Source organism: Brassica napus, chromosome A10 (genome assembly GCF_020379485.1).
Source record: "Brassica napus cultivar Da-Ae chromosome A10, Da-Ae, whole genome shotgun sequence".
Classification (NCBI taxonomy): Eukaryota; Viridiplantae; Streptophyta; class Magnoliopsida; order Brassicales; family Brassicaceae; genus Brassica; species Brassica napus.
In genome coordinates this window covers 406,816-428,476 of record NC_063443.1, presented here as the reverse complement: position 1 = coordinate 428,476, position 21,661 = coordinate 406,816, and the positions used below count along the sequence as shown (strand labels likewise).

General features: G+C 37.8%; 7 protein-coding genes and 1 non-coding gene across 9 annotated transcripts; 2 read left to right on the top strand and 6 right to left on the bottom strand.

The window, feature by feature from the left end:
* Window positions 1-159: 159 nt before the first annotated feature.
* Window positions 160-1,370, bottom strand: LOC106370898 (31 kDa ribonucleoprotein, chloroplastic-like). Its single transcript, XM_013810894.3, has 3 exons — window positions 932-1,370; window positions 438-848; window positions 160-359 (listed from the first exon to the last, which is right to left on the bottom strand). The coding sequence occupies exons 1-3, from the start codon at window positions 1,331-1,333 to the stop codon at window positions 303-305; spliced, it is 870 nt and encodes a 289-aa protein (XP_013666348.2). The 5' UTR covers window positions 1,334-1,370; the 3' UTR covers window positions 160-302.
* Window positions 1,371-1,506: 136 nt separating this feature from the next.
* On the bottom strand, window positions 1,507-3,439 carry LOC125575234 (pyruvate dehydrogenase E1 component subunit alpha-3, chloroplastic-like). Its single transcript, XM_048743321.1, has 3 exons — window positions 2,963-3,439; window positions 1,993-2,770; window positions 1,507-1,924 (listed from the first exon to the last, which is right to left on the bottom strand). The coding sequence occupies exons 1-3, from the start codon at window positions 3,185-3,187 to the stop codon at window positions 1,647-1,649; spliced, it is 1,281 nt and encodes a 426-aa protein (XP_048599278.1). The 5' UTR covers window positions 3,188-3,439; the 3' UTR covers window positions 1,507-1,646.
* A 119-nt stretch (window positions 3,440-3,558) lies between these two features.
* LOC106370899 (60S acidic ribosomal protein P1-3-like) lies at window positions 3,559-4,657 on the bottom strand. The gene is made up of 4 exons (XM_013810896.3): window positions 4,544-4,657; window positions 4,300-4,383; window positions 3,905-4,120; window positions 3,559-3,812 (listed from the first exon to the last, which is right to left on the bottom strand). The coding sequence occupies exons 2-4, from the start codon at window positions 4,369-4,371 to the stop codon at window positions 3,759-3,761; spliced, it is 342 nt and encodes a 113-aa protein (XP_013666350.1). The 5' UTR covers window positions 4,372-4,383; window positions 4,544-4,657; the 3' UTR covers window positions 3,559-3,758.
* Window positions 4,658-5,640: 983 nt separating this feature from the next.
* LOC106370895 (protein IQ-DOMAIN 18-like) lies at window positions 5,641-8,237 on the top strand. 2 transcript variants are annotated; one of them, XM_048743319.1, is made up of 5 exons: window positions 5,641-6,005; window positions 6,087-6,365; window positions 6,573-6,821; window positions 7,088-7,228; window positions 7,322-8,237. In XM_048743319.1, exons 1-5 carry the CDS (start codon window positions 5,889-5,891, stop codon window positions 8,111-8,113), a joined length of 1,578 nt encoding a protein of 525 aa, XP_048599276.1. In that variant the 5' UTR covers window positions 5,641-5,888; the 3' UTR covers window positions 8,114-8,237. The 2 variants fall into 2 exon arrangements, with proteins under 2 accessions (XP_048599276.1, XP_048599275.1); XM_048743318.1 differs by having other exon boundaries at window positions 5,642-6,005; window positions 6,084-6,365.
* Window positions 8,238-9,119: 882 nt separating this feature from the next.
* On the bottom strand, window positions 9,120-9,192 carry TRNAA-AGC. The gene has a single exon. It is a non-coding gene; the product is annotated as a tRNA-Ala (tRNA).
* A 612-nt stretch (window positions 9,193-9,804) lies between these two features.
* Window positions 9,805-11,773, bottom strand: LOC106370893 (3-ketoacyl-CoA synthase 1-like). Its single transcript, XM_048743317.1, has one exon. The coding sequence runs from the start codon at window positions 11,534-11,536 to the stop codon at window positions 9,947-9,949; it is 1,590 nt and encodes a 529-aa protein (XP_048599274.1). The 5' UTR covers window positions 11,537-11,773; the 3' UTR covers window positions 9,805-9,946.
* A 3,013-nt stretch (window positions 11,774-14,786) lies between these two features.
* Window positions 14,787-18,195, bottom strand: LOC106370894 (CBL-interacting serine/threonine-protein kinase 9). Its single transcript, XM_013810888.3, has 14 exons — window positions 17,888-18,195; window positions 17,469-17,531; window positions 17,284-17,355; window positions 17,020-17,127; window positions 16,848-16,928; window positions 16,670-16,723; window positions 16,352-16,477; window positions 16,176-16,265; window positions 15,931-16,056; window positions 15,720-15,827; window positions 15,511-15,627; window positions 15,367-15,423; window positions 15,197-15,271; window positions 14,787-15,113 (listed from the first exon to the last, which is right to left on the bottom strand). Exons 1-14 carry the CDS (start codon window positions 18,074-18,076, stop codon window positions 15,036-15,038), a joined length of 1,344 nt encoding a protein of 447 aa, XP_013666342.1. The 5' UTR covers window positions 18,077-18,195; the 3' UTR covers window positions 14,787-15,035.
* Window positions 18,196-19,614: 1,419 nt separating this feature from the next.
* On the top strand, window positions 19,615-20,987 carry LOC106370890 (GRF1-interacting factor 2). The gene is made up of 5 exons (XM_013810886.3): window positions 19,615-19,881; window positions 20,016-20,092; window positions 20,160-20,280; window positions 20,354-20,648; window positions 20,759-20,987. The coding sequence occupies exons 1-5, from the start codon at window positions 19,810-19,812 to the stop codon at window positions 20,821-20,823; spliced, it is 630 nt and encodes a 209-aa protein (XP_013666340.2). The 5' UTR covers window positions 19,615-19,809; the 3' UTR covers window positions 20,824-20,987.
* The last annotated feature ends 674 nt before the right edge of the window (window positions 20,988-21,661 follow it).

The window sequence follows — 21,661 nt, the reverse complement described above, 5'->3', positions numbered from 1 at the left end:
GCTCTTATTATCTTTAACGGAAAATGAATGAAATTCCAGACTTGTATTGGGATCCCATTACAGCACATACATACAACGTTTCATTACGAACTTTATATTTGTAAAAATTGCGATGGACATCAAGAATTAGGAAGTAGTGCATCTAGACGCCTGTGGAGATTGACTGACGATTACACTTGATTTGTAAAAGTAGATGAGTCGGAGAAGAAAATCATACATAATGAGATGCCAGGATCGGTTTGGAAAATTACACTAAAGAGTAACAAGAAACTTCAAAAACAGATGGAACGATGAAAAATGGTTTAAGACTCGGTCCTCTCGATACCTTCTCTGACTATGATTTTGCGGCCTTCATATTCCTGCAAAAGAGAAGAGAGTTTTTGAGTTAATAAGTAAAAAGGAGTTAAGCACAAGTGCGTTGTTTCTTTCTTTCTTACTGTTCCATTGAGTGACAGAGCCGCATCACGTTCTTCAAGGCTTGCAAACGAAAGAAAGGCAAAGACTCTGTTTTTCCCAGTCTTGCGGTCGTGCAACACTCTCGCGCTCACGACTGTCCCAAAACTGCTGAAATGGTCTCTCAAATCATCGGGCTGCGTTGACCAAGGGAGGTTTCCGACGTAAACCTTGTACTGGCTTTCGTACATGAGAATCTTCTTCGGCGTTGAGTTCAAGGCTGCTGAGTTTCTCCTGGCTCCTGGATTCATCTCAACAGAGTACCTTACCCGCATCTCCCGACCACCTACTTCCTTCATATCAAGAGAAGCGATGGCGTTTTTGGCAGAGTTGATAGAACCCATCGTGACAAATCCACTTCCACGGCTCTCCCCAGTCTGTGGATTTCGAGATACCTGCATCATCATTTCAACCAACACACACTCACAAAGAGACACGTGTGAGGAGGATAAGAAGAAGTTAGATTTATTCTTCTTACCTCGACGGAGATGACAGTTCCAAAAGGCTGAAACATTTCGAGAAGCTGAGCAATGTCATAGCTTCTTGGGATATTGCAAACGTATAGCTCGCAAGGTCTCGGCTTCTTCATCACCACTGGCTCAGCTTCGGTTTCTTCACCTGTCTCTCCATCAACTTCGACTTCTTCTTGTTTCTCTTCATCTAGAACTGATAATTCTGAAGAAGAAGAAGAGACCTTGATTTGCTGCAGTCGTTGAGCTACACAGTGGCGAGACAGAGAAGAGAGATGGAGAGGGGTGGTAGACGCTTTCAGGTAAGAGCACGAAGGGATTAGAGTTTTGCATTTTGGGATGGCATTGGAGGATGATCGAGAAGAAGAAGAAGATAAGGGAGTTGCGAAGCAGGAGGCTGCCATTATCATCGAACCAAGATAAGTAAATAATTTGTGAGGAAAGCTAAAAATAAATAAATATAAGAAATATAGAAAATTAAGAGGATAAACCGGGTCGGGTCATATGAAACCCTCTCTTTGGTTTAGCTGTTTTGTTATTTAGAATGTTGGAAGAACAATTTTTTGTTGTTGTAAATTTAGCATTATCCAACAAAAAGCAAAGAAATTCAAACGATCCAAACTGTGTTTTCTGTAGCATTTTAACTTAATGATACATAAAAAAAAAAACAACATTACACAGAAGCCAAAGACAGAACAGAACACAGGTTAAGTAGATTTTTTTTCAGACTTGAGCGGTGCCTTCAGTAAACTTGGGATCCTCACATCTGTAACGTCCATCAGGTCCTATCCCAAACCCTTTGGGATCAGCAAATACATTCTCTAGCAACTGACTCCGACCAGGCTGCGGACTCGCGTCTGCAAACTCAACCGCTTCCTCCACCAACTCGTCTATCTTCTTCTCTATCGTCTTAAGCTCCCCTTCATTCGCTAGCTTGTTCTCTACCAAATACTTCTTCAACGCTGTGATCGGATCTCTAGCCGCGTACTTGGCTTTCTCAGCTGCCCCAAAATAAATTAAAAATTAATGAAAGATTCATAATAAAAAAAAGGTTAGTTTCAATACATACCAGCGTCACGGAGCTCATCAGGATCAGCCAAGGAGTGTCCTCTGAACCTATAAGTCTCACATTCCACCAACGTCGGATCTTCTCCTCTTCTAGCTCTCGTCACCGCCTCTTTAGCCACTTCCCTCACCTTCAGCACATCCATACCGTCAACATGGACACCCGGCATCCCAAACGCAGGACCTTTCTTCCAAATCTCAGGATCAGAAGTCGACCTCAAGTGAGACATCCCAATAGCCCACAAGTTATTCTCAACGACGAAGATAATAGGCAGCTTATAAAGCGCAGCCATGTTGAGACACTCGTAGAACTGCCCGTTGTTACAAGTCCCGTCTCCGAAGAACGCAACAGTGACGTCATCGCAGTCCTGTTTCAAGACCTCTCTCTTGTACTTTGAGGTAAACGCAGCACCGGTGGCCACAGGGATGCCTTCTCCGATGAAGGCGAACCCACCGAGCATGTTGTGTTCTTTGGAGAACATATGCATGGACCCACCTTGGCCTCTGCAGCAACCGGTGACTTTCCCGAAGAGCTCGCTCATGACGGCGCGAGCGGAGACGCCTTTGCTGAGGGCGTGGACGTGGTCACGGTATGTGCTGACGACTGAATCGGACTGTGTGAGGAGCTTGATGAAGCCGGTCGAGACAGCTTCTTGGCCGTTGTACAAGTGGACAAAACCAAACATCTTGCCTCTGTAGTACATTTGAGCACACATGTCCTCGAAAGATCTACCGAGGATCATGTCTTCATACAACACTAATCCTTCCTCTTTGGTTATTAACTAATTTCAAAACAAATCAAATAAAAATCTTACAATCTAGATAACTCCAATTTCTCAATTAAAAGCATATATAGAAATTTAAATAATCTCATAGTTATATAATACTAAAGAACTAACTCTCTCGATGATTATAGTATTTCTTAAGGATCGTGATGCTAATAATAAGTATCAGTGAGTTTGGACAATGCATACCAGGCTGTTGGTGACTTTCTTCTCTTTGACAACTTCCTGGACGCCAACGACGGGAGATCGACGAGCGGCGTGAGCGTGGTAGAGTCTGCGAGAAGAAGGAACGGTGAGAGGACGGGTGGATCCGAGGAAAGAAGAAGAAGGAGGAGCCAATCGGATCGGGGGAAGTAAGAGACGATTCTCTTGAGATCCATGGAGAGGAAGTGTGGCGGAGAAAGACGTAGCCATTTCGATATAGTTGAGACCAATGAGATTCAAAGAACTGAGTAAAATAAACTGTAAGGAGAGAGAGAGAGGCGGAGAAAACGAGGAAGACAGGAAGAGGATGAGTTGGAAGTGTAACAACTAACAAGAGACAGAAGTATGTTGTTTCAATCCATAAACCCAAATAGAAGCGCGTTTGCTCCACTCTCCCTCTCCTCATTAACACACTTAATGGACCGGGTTCACCGACAAAAACTACTATTGTAAAGCCCAGTTACTCATTTACAGGTCTCTCAACAATTTTTTATTTCTCTACATTTATATTTATTCAGCCAATTTCTTGCGATTGGATAATCTTTTCTTGTGATTCATGATTTTTAAATCTCACACCAATATTAGTTATCAAAGAAGGAAATATAAAGAAAATGTCAAACTCCCGATGGTTTTGCTCGGTAGACTTGAGATACACTAACAGGTGATTCAAGAAAACAACCAAAACTTGAGGAAACGAAGTAGCAACTAAACAAAACATGTCGTCTCAATTCGATAAAACAACCAACTACGAACAAGAAAAAACAAAGCAATTGCTTCTTGCTTAGTCAAACAAGCCGAAACCCAAATCACCGTCACTCTCTTCTGCCACTTCTTCCTGCATCCACAATAGATTTTACCAAAACATGTTTAGAAACAAAGTTGAACTAAGCAAAACAAAGTATTTTTATTAATTGGTATTTCTCCAACCTTCTTCTTCTCCTCAGCGGCAGGTGCAGCAGCTGCAGCACCACCACCGGCAGCAGGGGCAGCAGCTGAAACTGGGGCACCACCTCCGCCACCAGCACCAACGTTCATGATGAGGTCAGTAACGTTACGCTTCTCTGCCATTTTGGCGAATAGCATTGGCCAGTATGACTCGCAACTAACACCAGCGGATTTGATCAACGTAGCGATCTTGTCGGCCTAACAACATTCATATTAAGGTTTAGAGAGATTAAACTAAAACAATTTTAACTAAGCTTTCAATTATAAAGCGAACAGACATAACTCCTACTACTTCAACTCAATGTCTTAAAAAAAAACTAGGTAAGAACCGAATATTAAGTAAATGGATAATCAGATAAATAACAAAAAACACCAACCGTGATAGAAATACCCTCGTCCTCGAGGATCATAACAGCGTAGCTGCAAGCAAGCTCTCCGACCGTCGACATTCTTTTTTCTTTCTGAAAACCATGTAAGAACAACAGCCAATTAATCACCTATTTATCAATAAATATCAATACTCGGAATACACAAATTAAGACTTTAAATATATGTAGATACAATCTAACAGTGAGAGGTTCCAGGACTAATAAAATAGAAATGGAGAAGCATCGAAAGTACCTTAGACTGGGATCGAAAATGCTTTCGGAGAGCGGCTCAAGTGAATTTCGCTAGGGTTTGAAGCCAAGTTGGGGAGACGCTGAGATTATAAAGCTTGTACCCCCCAGGCATGTATGGGCCGATTAAATGACCCATTTGAGTTTTAGATATTAATCTTTCATTTAACTTTGGGCCTTACGCCCTTTACTCCTATATAGGCCTGTTTGATTTTTAAACTAGAGCCCAAAGAGAGAGAGGTTTGACTTTGACCAGATGCGTTTGTATTGAGTAAAAAACAAAACATGTTGGTTGGGTTCTAGGGAACGACCACGGTGGTCCACCTTATGTCTCGATACCTGGCTCCACGCACGTGACAGCACGAGCTTGGTCAAGCAAATACTTTGATGCTTGGCTGTCAGTTTCAAGTAGTTAACATATAATCCTTCAGATGATATGTTGTACATCATCTTGAGTAAACAACATGTGATGACATGATATCTAACCTTGTATTTTCTCTATATTTTTCTCATGTACTCAAGTTTCGTGTCTTTTTATATGGTAAATTGATCTTGATCCAAAAGTTGTAGAATCTTTACTAAAACTGACAACCATCAATTGATAATGTTACTGTGTCTATAATTAGGATTTTAACTGAATGATACAAAAATAAAAGTAATTTGACGTGGTTTTAGAGCAGCATTAACGCAGGGTTTTAAAGAGTTTTAAGAGTTATGGGGCTCACCAAAAAATGAAAATCCACACTTTCTTCCTCTTCTGCAAGAGGCGAGTGTGGTAAAGTTTCTGTACTTTTCGCGGACTCCACTGAAACGTGGCGATCCGCGTTTGGTTTATCTTTAATTTTTTTTTTTAAATTAGACAAAAAAAAAATATAAAATAAAAAATAAGAACTCAGTTTTCTCTTGCTTGCGTTAATCCTGCTCTTAGTTGATAGGACTAAATCAAAGTGCCCATCTATATCCCTAGTCCCTACGGTACATCCACATGGATCGATAACGAATATATGCATGTTAATATCGATGCATTACGAAAATATAAAATAATACTAATATATAGTTACTTGTTTCTGCGATAAGATAAAATAATGAAAGAGAAAAAGATAAAACACAGTCATCGGTGTCGTGGTTGCAGTTAAAGAGGTGGTCAGAGCCCATTTCTTACACAAAGCAAAGCAACCAAAAGATTATCTGTACTTGTTCCATCTCTCTCTCTCTCTCTCTCTCCTGAGTTCAGCAAAAATCTAAAGCCAAATCTCAACCCTCTTTTACTGAGAAACAAGACAAGGAACACCGATACATAACGATGGTAATAATATGCTAAAGGGTGATTTTCCGACAACAAAAAACACATGGGGAAAAAGAACGGTTCTTCTTGGCTTTCTGCCGTGAAGCGAGCTTTCCGATCTCCGTCTAAGAAGGAACGAAATGATCCTCACGGTAAAGAAATCGAAGAAGACGAAGAAAAGGTTTGTTGTTTCTAGATCTTGTTATTCATTTCAAGAAAAGAGTTTTCTGTTTTTTTCATCTTCTGTTTTTTTCTACAGAAGAGAGAGAAGAGACGGTGGTTGTTCAAAAAACCGGCGACTCAAGATTCTCCGGTGAAGCCTTCCGGTGTCTCTCCGCCTCCGCCGCCGCAAGAATCAGATAACGCAAACTCGAAAACATTACCGGAGACCGCACCGACGACACCACCGAACGTCGGAAAATCACCGTCCGTCACCACATCGGCATCTCCGGTAGCTGTACCAAATGTGACGAGGCGGATCTATTACGCAAGAGAGAACTACGCTGCTGTTGTTATCCAGACTTCTTTCAGAGGCTACCTTGTAAGCTATAAGCAATTAGCTAGAATTAATACCAATGCTTTTACTTTATTATATTTTACCTACTGACTGTTAGCCAACTTTATAGTGACAAAGACGTGTTATTGTATTAAAAACTAATAATGTTTATTCAAATAAGTAACGGTACCAGATTGGGGTTTTATATTTTGTGTTAATTAATATATGGTGTTTGATTTTGTGTAAATGAAGGCAAGAAGAGCATTAAGAGCATTAAAAGGATTAGTGAAGCTACAAGCATTAGTAAGAGGTCACAATGTCAGAAAACAAGCCAAAATGACTTTAAGGTGTATGCAAGCTCTGGTTAGAGTCCAGTCTCGTGTGCTTGACCAACGTAAGCGTCTGTCTCATGATGGTAGCCGCAAATCCGCATTCAGTGACAGTACTCACTGTGGTTTTGAATCTCGTTATCTCCAAGACATTTCAGACCGACAGTCCATGGTTAGTAGATCGACCCTTCTACTTGGATCTTACTTCAACTTAAGCATGATCATTTAACATGATTATCAAAAAAAAAAGAACTTAAAGCATAATCAATGAACGTTTTACTTTAACATGTTTTGGTCTATATGGTTAAGTTTCCAAATAGTAGTTCGAGTCTCGTCTTGTAATATTAGTCTGGTCAGGAGTGAGCTAGAGAGTTTGAGAACCTTTCTTTCTTTTTTTTCTTGTTGGTTTACATCTTTTGGTTTTTTTTTTTGTTATAGTCAAGAGAAGGAAGCAGCGTCCCGGAAGATTGGGATGACCGACCACACACGATAGACGAAGTGAAAGCTATGCTGCAACGGAGACGAGACACAGCATTGAGACACGAGAAGACTAATTTGTCTCAAGCTTTCTCTCAACAGGTAAAATAACTAAAACTGAAAAAGTGTTATTACTTATTTATCATATATGTATAGAGCTTCTTGATAATACCGTTTCCTTTTTTTATAAAAAAGACGTGGAGGACGTCTGGAAGCCAATCCGCAGGAAGAGACCACAGGGCAGAACTCGAGGAGGAAAGACCTAAATGGCTTGACCGGTGGATGGCAACTAGACCGTGGGATAAACCACCTATTAGTAGAGCTTCGGTTGATCAAAGGGTTTCAGTTAAAACCGTGGAAATCGACACTTCTCAACCTTACTCAAGAGCAAGAACTGGAAGCCCGAGCCGTAGCCAGAGACCTAGCTCCCCATCAAGAAGCAGCCATCATTACCAACCCCGCAGTAACTTTTCAGCCACTCCATCTCCAGCTAAGTCTAGACCGATCAATATCCGGTCAGCTAGTCCTCGGTGCCAGAAAGACCCTAGGGATGACTATGACCGAGCAGCTTATAGTTATACATCAAACACACCTAGCCTGAGATCTAACTATAGTTTCACTGCTAGAAGTGGTTGTAGCGTTAGTACCACAATGGTCAATAATGCAGCAATGCTGCCTAATTATATGGCCAATACAGAGTCGGCTAAGGCGAGGATTAGGTCCCAGAGCGCGCCGAGGCAGCGACCTTCCACTCCCGAGAGGGACCGTGTGGGTTTGGTCAAGAAACGGCTTTCATTTCCAGTCCCGCCACAACCGGAGTATGATGACATTAATAGTTTGAGGAGTCCAAGCTTTAAGAGTGTGGCTGGTTCACACTTTGGTGCATTGTTGGAGCAGCAATCGAACTACTCCTCGTGTTGCACTGAGTCTAATGGTGTTGAGGTCTCACCAGCTTCTACTAGTGACTATAGGAATTGGCTTAGATGACTGTCGGTGGTGATGCCATATCAACGGTCACAATATGTTGTTATCCCTCCAGGAAAAACGTTTTTAATTTTATTTGTATGCAGTGTTTTTCGTATTGACTATTGAATTTTAGTCGTTGAGATTATGTTGTGTTTGGAAATTTACCGTTGAGAATGAACTAATTGTTCTGTAACCTTTTTTTTTAAATATGAAACGGTAAAGAAAACTAAATTTGATTAGAACTTATCGGTAGGATAAATACATCGAGGTCAGTGGAGATGTACAAGAATATTGTATTCGAAAGCTAACATTGCATGTGTTACTTTTAAAGCAAATTTATATAACTAAACATCAAATGATTTAAAGAATAAACAAAAAAAAGGGACGTATACACAAATAATTAATTTATACTCTTTTCGCCTTTTACAGGAATAACTTTCGGATAAAAAGTTTTGAACCTTCCACTTCGGCACCAGAATTTACGTATTTTGATGATTTTGATGCAAAAGTGAGACTTAAATCTTTTAAGAATTAGCTAAAAAGGAAAAAGAAAAGCTGCAACTTTGCAACTTGAAGCACGAGCAGAGGACATCACCCATGTGACATGATTCCCATCAATCACAAGTCTTGTCACTTGACGTTTACACACGTTCCGTATGTATCACCTGTGACGAAATTCCATTATAATAGAGGAAATCTCTTTGTTTCCTTTCGAAACTCTTTTATCATTTTGTAATTCGAATTGCAAATGATGTCTAAAACAAGTTAAACCGAAATTTTGATTAACATGTCACAGGTGTTCGAAATAAGACAACTATATTATTATTATTTTTTTCCCTGAAATAAGACAACTATATATACCTGCATGTAAGCTAGCCTCTTCTGAATAAAAACAGCATCATTTTAAGATGCGGTATGGTGTGGCCCATAACTCACATAAGGGTTATGATTGGGCCTATCTAGCAAAGCAATGAACTTTTTACTCTAAAGCCACAAGACAGAAAAAAATTCTGTAAAAAGTAATAAATGGAGATGCGGGGTATCGATCCCCGTACCTCTCGCATGCTAAGCGAGCGCTCTACCATCTGAGCTACATCCCCGTTTTGCTTTTGGTGGGGGCATTAAGAAGACAAATTAATGGTGGTGCATGTAAGACTAAAGACTCCAAAGATGGCAATGATCCTGGAGAACATGTTTTAATCTTGTAACTTTTGTTGTATATTTTCTAGAGGCATTAAACGTCTGGCATGTTTCTTTTTGTAAATGTTATGTTTTTGCCTTTTTGTTGTTGTTGTTCTTGTTATATGTAGGCGCCAACCAATTATGCAGATGATATTTCAACGACCTAAACCTAGAAGAGTTGTTGACCGGACGAATGGGTCGATCTGAACGTACCGACCTTAGTAAGTTATTATTTAATTTATTAATATAAGATCAAGACTTTGAAGAACCAAGAGAATTTTGTAATGGATATCAGGATATGCTTTCTCTTGGAGACCTTCTCCGCTACTTTTACAAAACTAGAAGAGAATATCCATAGAAATTGAAAAGAACATATATAAAAAAGGGTACCCAGAAATCTGAACTTAGTAAAATATAAAAATCACTTTAGTATCTGTCGTGTAGATTACGAAGATACGACGACATATGTCTGTCTTTTGACAGATTTTCAATTTTCTGGTTTACCATATTACAAAAAATCAACTAACGTATACCAAACACACATTTGTATTATTAATTAGACTATAATCTTCATTTGACAGCTTACTTACATAAAAATATTTAACATCAAGAAGTACACAACAATTACATAATAAGACCGGTCACTATACTCCACCCATCCGGTCCAACCAATCACTGCACAATCTTCACCGGATAATCCTCAACCGAACCAACCCACGCATTACCTGTCAACTCCTCCGTCGAAACCGCTCGTAACGCTTTCCAAACCGCACTGTTACACTTGAAACCAGACCCAAACGCAATCTGCCAAAGTCGATCACCTGTTTTAACCCGACCCTTAGCTTCGGTGTAAGCCATCTCATACCACAGCGAGCTACTCGAAGTGTTACCAAAGCGGTGCAAAGTCATCCTAGAAGGCTCCATATGCCAATCTTTAAGATCAAGATTCTTCTGCACCTCGTCAAGAACCGCTCTACCGCCTGCGTGTATACAGAAATGCTCGAAAGCTAGCTTGAAATCTGGAATATACGGCTTCACTTTGAGTTTGAACAACTTCCTTTTGACCAACGAAATCAAAAACATTAACTGTTCCGACAATGGAAGGACCATCGGTCCTAACGTCGTGATGTTTGTTTTCAGAGCATCTCCCGCGACAGACATAAGCTCCTTAGATAGAGAGACACCGATCGTTCCTCTTTCGTCTTCCTTCTGGTACACGCAATTGTAGTTCTTGTCGTCTGATCCTTTATGTGTCCGCACGACGTTAACTAGCTCGTACTTTGACTTTGACCGGTCTTGTCGGCGGTTAGAGAGGAGAATCGCTGCGCCTCCCATACGGAAGATGCAGTTGCAGAGGAGCATTGACCGGTCGTTGCCAAAATACCAATTTAGGGTTATGTTTTCCGTGCTGACCACGACAGCGCAAGAATTAGGGTTTGCTTTGAGGAGATTGTTGGCGAGTTCGATTGAGATTAATCCGGCGGAGCAGCCCATTCCTCCGAGGTTGTAGCTTTTGATGTCTTCTCTCATCTTGTAGCGGTTCACGATCATCGCCGATAGAGACGGCGTCGGGCTGAATAAGCTGCAGTTTACTATCAAGATTCCTATTTCAGCCGGTTTAATCCCGGTTTTCTCGAAAAGGGAATCTAATGCTCCGAACATAACTGCTTCAGCTTCAGCACGTGCCTCCGACATGTTTAGCTTCGGGGGAGTTGAGGTTATGCCACGTGGGAAATAGGTTTCGTCTCCTAAACCGGCCCGGTTCGAGATTCTTTGCTGGAACTGAACCGTGTCATCGGTGAACGCTCCGTTTTCCTCCGTCATCTTCAAGAAGGAATTCACGGACATTTTCCTCTCGTCTTCCGGTTTGTAGCAGGAGAAGTCCACTAGGTAAACCGGTTTAGACCGGTTAGTCACGTAGAGGGTCAAAGCGAAGCAGAGGAAAACGGAGCAGGTTAGTCTTGTTGACCCGTCGAGCTGGAGCACCCGATTAGACCAAAGCTCAGAGAGCATATCCAACGTTAGGCCGGTTAGCTGAACCAGCACGGTTCCGGTTAAGGGGAGAATGATGAGGAAGAAGAGAAAGGTGGTGAAGTTGCAAGAGTTGTGAAGTCCAAGCTTCACGTACTTGAGCTTAACGGACGTTAATAAATCCGGCAAATGTCTCTGGATTCGAATAATGGCCGGTGAAGAATCTTGGAACGCCATCTCGGCCGTTAATCTTTCTTGATCCATTTCTATGCTGTTTGTTTTCTCCGTCATTTTTGGTCGGAATATTTCAAACGGGATAAAAAAATGTGTATGATTATTAAATGCTTAGGCAGCTCCGGAGAAGGAGAGAAAATGATGAAGGAAAAATATTAAAAATGGTGAATCTGGATGATTTTCGTGAAATTAGGGCGAGTGCAGGTGAAGAGATATATAGAATTGCTATTAAGTGCAAGAAAGAGAAAAGACAATAGTATGATTAAATAATACGACGATAAACAGTAGTTATGATTTAACCAAAAAAGAAGAAGAAGAGAGGAATGAATAATATTCGAAATTAATGGTGGGTGGTTCCGAGATACTATTTAGCTCAACTACCTAAATGGGACCTTCATATTAAATTAAGTAGTCAGATTATTCGTCACTTCTTGTCACACGAAATGCAAATAATGAATAGTACATTTTCAAAAGTCTTTCAACTCCCAGCTGAACACACGTATGGTTAGATCATAAATCTAGGTTTCTGTTTCACACATAAACTTCGGCATCCTAACTTTATATTTTTGGTTAGCCTACTTCGTTAACTAGAGTGCTTCAACGCAATAACCAAGTATGACATGTTTATTAGATACATTTTTCTTACTAATTAAACTGTTTTAGACAGGCATTAGCAGATACATTGTTTATCCAAGATTGAGTGAGAGTCTGAGAGAGAATTTGAAAACTAACAATCTAATCTATTAAAAGATAAGTACAAAATAAAAATACCTTTTAGTTTTGCAATTTATTTACACTCAAATGCTGTTGATATATTTAATGAACATATTTTTAAGTTTTTTGTTTTTTACGATCAATAAAAATGTATGACATAAATCTATTTTAAACAGAAAAAATGTCTAAAGCTTATAATTAACTCCACAAATATTTCTAATATCAAGAAAATTCCAAATTTAAAGTATCCCTACTTTACTGCTATCAAATTAACTAAAAAGAAATCATTTTTTCGTATACAATATATATTCTTGACTAATCATATAGTAGATAAACAATTAAATATTAAAAAACCTAAAATAAAAATGAACAACGAGATTCTTTTCATATATATACTATCACATATATAAAATAATGTCAATTTTTCAACTAAAATCGTTAATAGAATTTTGAAACATGAATATTCCTTATATAAAACTATTTTATAGTAGAAAATTAAATGTCCTATTACAAAATCATAATATAAAACTTAACTAACCAAATATGATATAATTTAAATTAATGTGAAATATTTTATCGTAAAATATTTTATAAATTAAAAACGTTTTAAATTAATGGAAATATTTTGTCTTTAAAATATCATCCAATACCTAATTATTTATTCCTAAAGACTAAAAAATGTTTAAACAAATGTAAATAATCAATTAACATCACCAACTGGAACATTATTATATAAAATAAAAATTGTTTATAAATATGTATTTACGCATATTTGCATTATTGATTCTATTAGAAAAAAAATATAACAAGACAAATATATAAAATTGGCTAATATTATCGTTGTCGAAAACACAATAAAATTATTGTAAATCTTTCTTATCAAATTGTGTGCTTAAAACTACATATAAAACAATTATTTAATATTGGTAAATTTTAATTCTATCCGCACATGGTCAAAATCTAGTTAAATATTAAAAGTTGATAAAATATCATGTAGTAACTTGTAAATTTGAAGGAAACGTGTGTTAGAGGAACGTTTCTTTCGTTCATGAGAAGCGTTCCCTTCCCCAATTTCAACTACAAGGGTAGACGAAAGCGTGTCCCCAAATATTCAAATTTGCTATTTTTATGTAATTGTGTATTCTCGCCTGCATGGAAACTCCTCTGTATGGACCATGATAAATTGACAATGGGTTGGATTACTTCTTAACATCAGCACATTTTGTTTTTTTCTCCATTATATACCCATCCAAATTCAATGTTTCGATATTGTTGTCAATATCATTTAAATTCAGGCTGTCTCCACTAAGACGTTGATTTAATGTATAAAATTCCACAAATTGTTTCTATTAACAAACAATATTTTGTCTGCATGCCAATGTAAATTTTGATATTGTCTGGAGTTAAAATGCTGAAATAGTATGAACTTATTTTAGCATTATGGGTGTTAACGTTAACAATATTAAAGTGACTAAATCTAACAAGACCTGACGATGAACATTGTGGAACTGTACTTATAGTTTTCGAATATCTTTATCTAATAAAAGTATAAAACTATAAATTTGATTGTGCCAAGGTGTCAAAAATGGACACTGAAGGGCAGAGACAGGATTAGTCTTCTATGTAAAGTGAGCGGGATTTTTAAGAATTTTGGGATAAGTAGTTTTAAAGCTGCAATAATTCAGAGGAGCTAATTACGTAGCAAACAACGAGTTGCTTTTGTGGGCTTATGAGTCACGTAACTTCTGAATTTTATTTTAAACAAACTTAACTTATGAATTATTTTAGTAATACTGATAACTTTGATATCTTTGAATCTTCGCTTATTTAACATCGTTCGTTTTATATTTATTGTGAAATCATTTCAATTTACAACATTTTACTAGTGTACGAAGTACAAACCTATTTGTGTTATCTTAACTAGCTAGTCTTATTAGAAGAACCGAGAACATAGATTAAACTACTTAGTGTGTAGATTAAACAGATTATCAAATGAAAATATTAGTATATCTGTGGGACTGAGAGCGTAATATAGGAGTAGTAAACAAGTTATCTATCGACGTCAAACTTCATGAGCGTAATAAGAGCTAAAAAGGTGTCGTACAAAGCTACTTAACTGCAATATCAAAGTACTTAAATGAAACAATGATGATAATAAATGAACTTAGACGAACAGTTAATATTGGTCGGCCTAATACCAACTAACTAGAAACCAGTTCGTCATCAATGTATGAATAAATATAAAATATATATATTATCTTCACATATGATGTATAAAGTTGGACTAGCAATTTAGATGCTTGCAACATTAATAAAACGATTTCGAATACGTAGAACAAGTGGCATGGTTGTTAATGTTGGCAGTACGATAATATATGCACACTACAGACTACAGTGTCCTTCAGTGTACCAATAACCATATAAGCAACACGACAAAACATTTTTAAAAAAAAATTGATAGTATGAACTAGAATTGGTATATGGATATTGATTCATGTAAATGTTAGATTACTGAATGTTTCAACTATAGTCAAATAGTGTCTTTTTCAAAAAAAAACAAAAAAAACTATAGTCAAATAGTGAAATTCCTGAGTTTTGATGAAACAATCCCTTAATTTTATTGTTTTTGACAAATTGAGTTGACTCAAAGTAAGCCACACCGCGTTTTGAGGAATATCGCATGTGGATATAATACCTTCATAGCCCATTAGGTTTGACATTTTTTTAGCTATCTACTATCTTTGAAGGTTCATTTAAAACTTTCAACTTGTTCAATGCTCTTTCTTTCTTTCTTCATTTAGTTTATATTGCTTTTGAATGGAACAACTTGCTAATAAACTTATTAAACTTTATGTTCTTGAGCTGCGCCATCAGTATTCCAGACTACATCCTTTAATCCAGATGAGAAGGTTTTGTAGAACTGCAAAACAGATTAATTTATAAACCCAATTAGAAAACCAAACCAGTTAAAGATGCTTACCGGTTCATGGACCGAATGCATACCTTGTGAAACTCGAGGGTATCACCGCCGGTTTTCCTAAGCTCTACCACATGCAAAGATGGTGCCACTTCAAACACCTGTTACACCAAATAACCAAACCAACATAATTACTTAACAGGTACTGCTGATCAAATAAGAGAGTGTTCATCTCTATTTTTTTTTAAATATTTACCTCTGTAGCAACTGAGAGCTGGCCTTTACGACCACTTTTGTCTCCTTTCATTTTTATCTGCGATAATATTTAACAATCTTTAACGAAGCCAGAAAAAAGTCTAATGAATGACTAACTCATACAAAATCAAGAATACAAACAAACCTTGTACTTGTCTTTACGGACATTGAAGCCTAATGGCTTTGCGGTTTCTTCCATCTTCGACATTATTTCGCTTGCAGGTCGGTTTGAAGTAAACCGCGTCTCTTTCTTCACAAGTTGCTGAAAATTACACAAGCAAATCATTTAGACAAACCTGTGCATGATGTTAGACAATCATCAAAACAAATAGTAAGTAGAAAAAGGGTTCATACGGCTTGCTTCTCGAACAAGTTTTCAAGACTGAACTCGTTTGAGCTAGAGATAAGTTCAAAAGCATTCATTGATTCAGGTTTCTCCTTCTTCTCTGTTACAAGACATTCCTATAGTAGCAGAGCACGAAAGAGTATTTATTAGTTGGTAAAATATACTCGTTTTACTTAGCCGAACTATGGTATATACCGGTACACAAAGGCGGTTCTTTACCTTGGAGTTACTGAAAGCAGCATCAACATCATCAATGGTTATGTCTTCATCATCTTGCTCAAATGATGGCGTCTTGTACCCTTGCTTGAACCATTCATCTTCTAGCAACTCTGCGATACTTATTCTCTACAATTAATGAAAACAGTGTTTGTTAAGTTCTTTAACAGTGTAGACCATTTTGGTCTTTTTGTTTACAGCATTTTATGATCACAAATCAATTTTAATTAAGAGTTTTAGACGCTCACTGTTATAGGGCTGGGATCAAGAATACGCTTAATGACATTCTTGGCACCTGGCGAGAACCATGGTGGACAGTTGAATTCAGCCTTGCATATCTGAAGTTGAACGCCAAAGATGAGATTATGAAACTACTTAGAAAATAGTAACAAGCAGATGAAGAGAAGCTTGTTATAACACGTACACGTTTATATAATGTCATGAGATTTGGCTCATCAAAGGGCAAATAACCAGCCATGAGAACAAATAGAATAACACCACATGACCATACATCTGCTGCTGCACCGTCATAGCCTTTGTCCGACAAAACCTGCCCACAAAAAGATGCAGTAGAGATTAGACTCATATATTTGATGAACATCATAGATCTACGGCCTGCTACATTTTCTAAAACGAATAACAATTCTTGAAATATTTAAAATCTTATTTTGGTCGATTATTAGATTCCTTGGTACACTTAATATGCATTGCCTTTTTTATTGCTGTAACTATTAGTATGTACCTCAGGAGCAACATAGTTGGGGGTTCCACAAGCTGTGTGAAGCAAACCATCTTCCTGCATTCAAAAAATTGGTGCTTAGTGCTTACAAGTTACAACAATCAAATGTGTGAAAAAAAAAAAAGAGATTGATATATTGTTCATTTGCGATGATATCCAAATGATAAACTAGATGACTTACCCGAACTTGTAGTGAGAAAGCGCTTAACCCAAAATCAGAAACTTTTAAAACCCCATTTGCATCAAGAAGAAGATTTTCAGGCTGCAACAAGCAAACAATATATAGGTTGAGAAGCTTTGAACATAATAAATATCAGCATATCAAAGAAGTGCACAATTTGAAGATAAAAGACCTTGAGATCTCTGTGGTAGACCCCTCGACTGTGGCAGTAATCAACGGCATTGATGAGCTGCTGAACATATCTCCGAGCTTCATCCTCCTTAAGTCTCCCTTGTTGAGCCTATTGTATCATTCATATCCAAGAATGACGTTAGTAAGAAACAGAGGAAAACTGGGAACATGATCAAAGAAACTCTCAAGTTAAGCCATTAGATTTGATCAAATACAGTGAAAGCGCAAGTAAGAGTGAAATAGTATGTGGATTAGATATGCTTACGATTTTATCAAAGAGTTCACCTCCATTGACAAGCTCAAGGACGATATAGATCTTCGTTTTGCTCGCCATAACCTGCCAACACCGAACATCACATATAGAGGTTTTTTAACACGCAAAGACTCAAGACTTATTAGTACATACACACAGATATGTTTGAAAATATTAAAAAGCCATTATATTCTTACCTCAATGATTTCGACCACATTTGGATGTTTAATCAGTTTCATTGTCGATATTTCTCTTTTAAGCTGCATCCACAAAGAAAAATATAAATAAAGACGCATGCAGCATGCTCATTATATATCATCAAGATCATGCTCATAACCACTTTCAAGGCGTAAAAGGAAGCTACTCTAGTTCAAAACCATATCCATGCTGTCATTGTCGTGATCAGTGATGTACTTTGACAGATTCATGGTCTTAAAATCCATAAAACATTCGTATAAATTCTAATCCGTGTTTAGCTGGAAGATTTTGTAAAAAGTTTAACAAATCATTAACCTAAGACCTAACAAAACCTTCCTCGGACATGTGGGTCCCTAATCACGAACTCAAACTATTACTAGAATATGTAGTAAGATTACATATACGATTACTTACGAACCTGTTCAACCATTTTGTGACGTAGAACCTTATCTCGGTCGAGGATTTTAATAGCGGCTATATCTCCAGTGACGGTGTTCCTAGCGTATTTGACCTTAGCGAAGCTACCTTCGCCTAGAGTTCGTCCCATCTCGTAGTTCCCCACTCGAGTCCTGCTCGCCGGCGTCGTCCTCTTTCTACTCCCGATCATATTTTACTCTCTTCCTAAACGAAGATCAAGTAAAAAATCACAATAACAAGTAAACTCAAAGAACTCGAGTTATGATTCTCTCTGTCTCTCGCTTGCTAGTGGATGGATGGGTGGTGGGAATATAACGAAGCGGGCGAGCGAGAGTTGTAATAGGGAGAGTGAGATTCACGCACTTAATCTGGGTCCCACATGCACTTGACAGTAACACATTAGTTTCTGTTCCGCGTCCTTCCCGTGTGTTGGATTGTACGTACGTTACTTTACATTCTTTCATTCATTTTTTTGGGGTAAAACATCGCATTCATCCATTCTTTTTTTTTTTTGTGTGTGTTGTGGTAATTTATATAAACTCCAATCTAGTTTTGAGGTTCAGACTTTGGATTATAGGAAGTTGGGCTTTCTTAAATATATGTGGATATGGTTTTATTTCAAGGAAATTATCAGATGTTCTTCTATAATGAGTTTAGAATGTTTTCTGTGAGGTAGATTTTATTACATATAATTGTGTGGTCGATCTTCTTCTCTTTCTATCTTATGAGTATAGATTAATGATTTGACTAAAAAGGTAGATTAATGATTTTTTTCTGTTTATGTTAAAAACAAAATTATTGACTTACATTTTCAAATATATGGTTCCAACAACAGGTTTTTTTTATTTGCAATCATTTATGTAACTGTTATAGATTTGATTTAGAGAAAAGTATGTTAAAAAAAACGAGATGATTGAAATAGTTGATATTTCCATGTGAGTAAAGGTAATCGTGAACCCCACATAAATCCTTCCTGATAAACTCAGATGACACAGAATGTGATAATGTTTTTATATTTCTGTTCTTATACAACAAAGACTCTTCTTTCTTTTATTTATTTCCTCTTATATATTCGTCTGATTTTTCTGATATTAGAATACAGCCAAAAATGCAGAAAACTGTGGCAGACAGTGAGTTAAATGAGTTATGGCAAAACTAATAATGATACAATATCTTTTTTAAAAAAATATTTCACGAATAAAAAAAGGAAATAATGCAGACTGCACCACTCATTCAATAATTGAGTGTGTTATAAGTTTTTTTTATTTTGTCAAAGTCGGGTACAATAATATTCACGTCGCCATCACATGAAAGCAAATACATTTGGTCATCAAATTGAACTTCTTCAATCCAAATTTAATTTTATATACTTTTGTTTTTGTTTGTAAAGTCTTCATTCGCCAATGAATTAGTACGAATAAACTCTTTTGTATGAAAAAGTAATTCAAATTTGTTTATTTATTTCTTCTTTTTGTTGTTTGTAGAGTTTTCATTTGCCTATGAATTATTCGAATAAAATCTTTTGTATAGTTATCTCGTCTTGTATGAAAAACTATGGCAAAATTAAAGTGAACCAACAGGGGTTATTGGGCTGGACTGCCAATTAGCCAGAACCACCGTAATGTAACTTGTTTGATAACACATGGGCCTCTTGTATTATGTTGGACCTCAGGGCCCAAACATGTCGAAACATTCGCCATTATTATACTTTTTAATATAAGACATACAGATTTGGTCATAAAAATCGGAGGAGACGAGACATCGTAGACGAATCAAAGTGAAAGGATAATCTATAAATATTGGTCGGAATCCTGTGCAATCATTTCGTTTTGCGCGTGAGGTGAGGGTCTGGTCTATCAAAATCTCTCTCGGCTCCGTGTATCTCGAAGAAAGGTAGCTAGGGTTTAGGTGTTTAAGAAGAAGATGCAGCAAATGTTTCCGGCGATGGTTCCTTCGATTCCCTCATCTAACATCACCACTGAGCAGATCCAAAAGGTCTCTTCTTTCTTCCCTCTCTGTATCTTTCCTGTCTTATTTAGTGAAGCTATAACGGTTCGATTATTTGGTGGCAATTTGTGTGAAAATGTCTTCTTAGCTTCGTTATTTTTTTTTATTTGCTTAAATTTCAGTACCTTGATGAGAACAAAAAGCTGATAATGGCGATCATGGAGAACCAGAATCTTGGAAAACTTGCAGAATGTGCACAGTAAGTGTCTCTCTCTCTCTCACATCTCTTGAATATTAACGGACTATGAGAATTATATACTTTGCAGGTACCAAGCTCTTCTCCAGAAGAACTTAATGTACCTCGCTGCTATTGCTGATGCTCAACCTCCTCCACCTACTACAGGACCTGCACCTGCACCTGCACCTGCACCAGCTATGGCTTCCCAGGTTTTTTGTTTGAAATCAATCAGAACATTTATATTTTGGATTTCCTTACTATTGTGTGTGTGGTTTCTGTTAGATGACGGCACCGCATCCTTCGATGCAACCGCCTAGCTACTTCATGCAACACCCACAAGCTTCAGGGATGGTTCAACAACAAGCATCTCCCGCCGGTATTTTCCCTCCCCAAAGAGGTCCTTTGCAGTTTGGTAACCCACACCAGCTTCAGGATCAGCACCAGCAGCTGCAGCTACACCACCAACAAGCTATGCAGGGAGGACACATGGGGATTAGACCAATGGGTATCAACAACAACAACGGGATGCAGCAGCATCAGATGCAACAACTCCCAGAAACCTCTCTTGGAGGAAGTGGTGAACTCCTTTGCGTTATGACAAATACTCTTTAACTCATAATCTTCTGAGCAAATGTAAACCTATCCTGTGATTTTGTTCATATTCATCTTTTTTTTTGTAACTGACAGTGGGACTTAGAGTAGGCAAGCAAGATGGAGCAGAAGGACAAGGGAAAGACAATGATGGCAAATGAAAGGGAACCAAAGAAAGCTTTGTTTTGTTTATATTTTTAGGACTTTGTGCTTTTCTCTCATAAGGACTTTTGCATCAGTTTTCTTTAGACTGTGGAGTTAGTTCCACAAACGGTGTTGTAATATTATTTAGTACAAGTTCTAGAAGCATCATTATTCTCATTCATTGTAGGCTTACAACCAAAAGCATTGATACATCCTTTTATCCCTTATTCTGGACGAGACTTGACGATGAAATTCTGACGGCTAATGGGATTCATGACGACGGGAGGGCCAGCGGTTCTAGGCCAAGCTTGGAACTTCTCATCTGTCGCCTTCCACCATTCCTTGTTAGAGACCGTTCCTGGGGTACTCCCTGAGTTGAATCACCATAAGTTTTAATTAAGATGGTATCCAAAGTTATGATGCGAGTCTAAAGAAGAAGTAAACTTGCCTCCAAAGATCTTATTATCGGAGATAACTTTGTCGAAGAGGTATGAGATTCCGAAAGAGCCGATGAGAGCACCGATGATGTACTTGGCTTTACCTCCTCCTGTTGATGCTGCCATTTTCTTCTATAACCTGAAAACGATTCTCACTACCATATCAACATTCAAGAAGATCTGTGGTGCCAGAAGCACCATAGAACAAGAAGACGTAAACTAACTCAGCCTCAACTAATCTCTCTCAGTTAACAAAGACTGAGATCGTCAGAGAATATTCATTGATTCCCTAGGGAATCGAAGCTGTACTACTTATCATGCAAAAAATGAAGCAACCAAGTTCGAGAGACGAGTCTGAAGAAGCAACTTACACAACCAATTAGTGAATCTAAGTTTCGCTTTAATTACATCAGAGAGT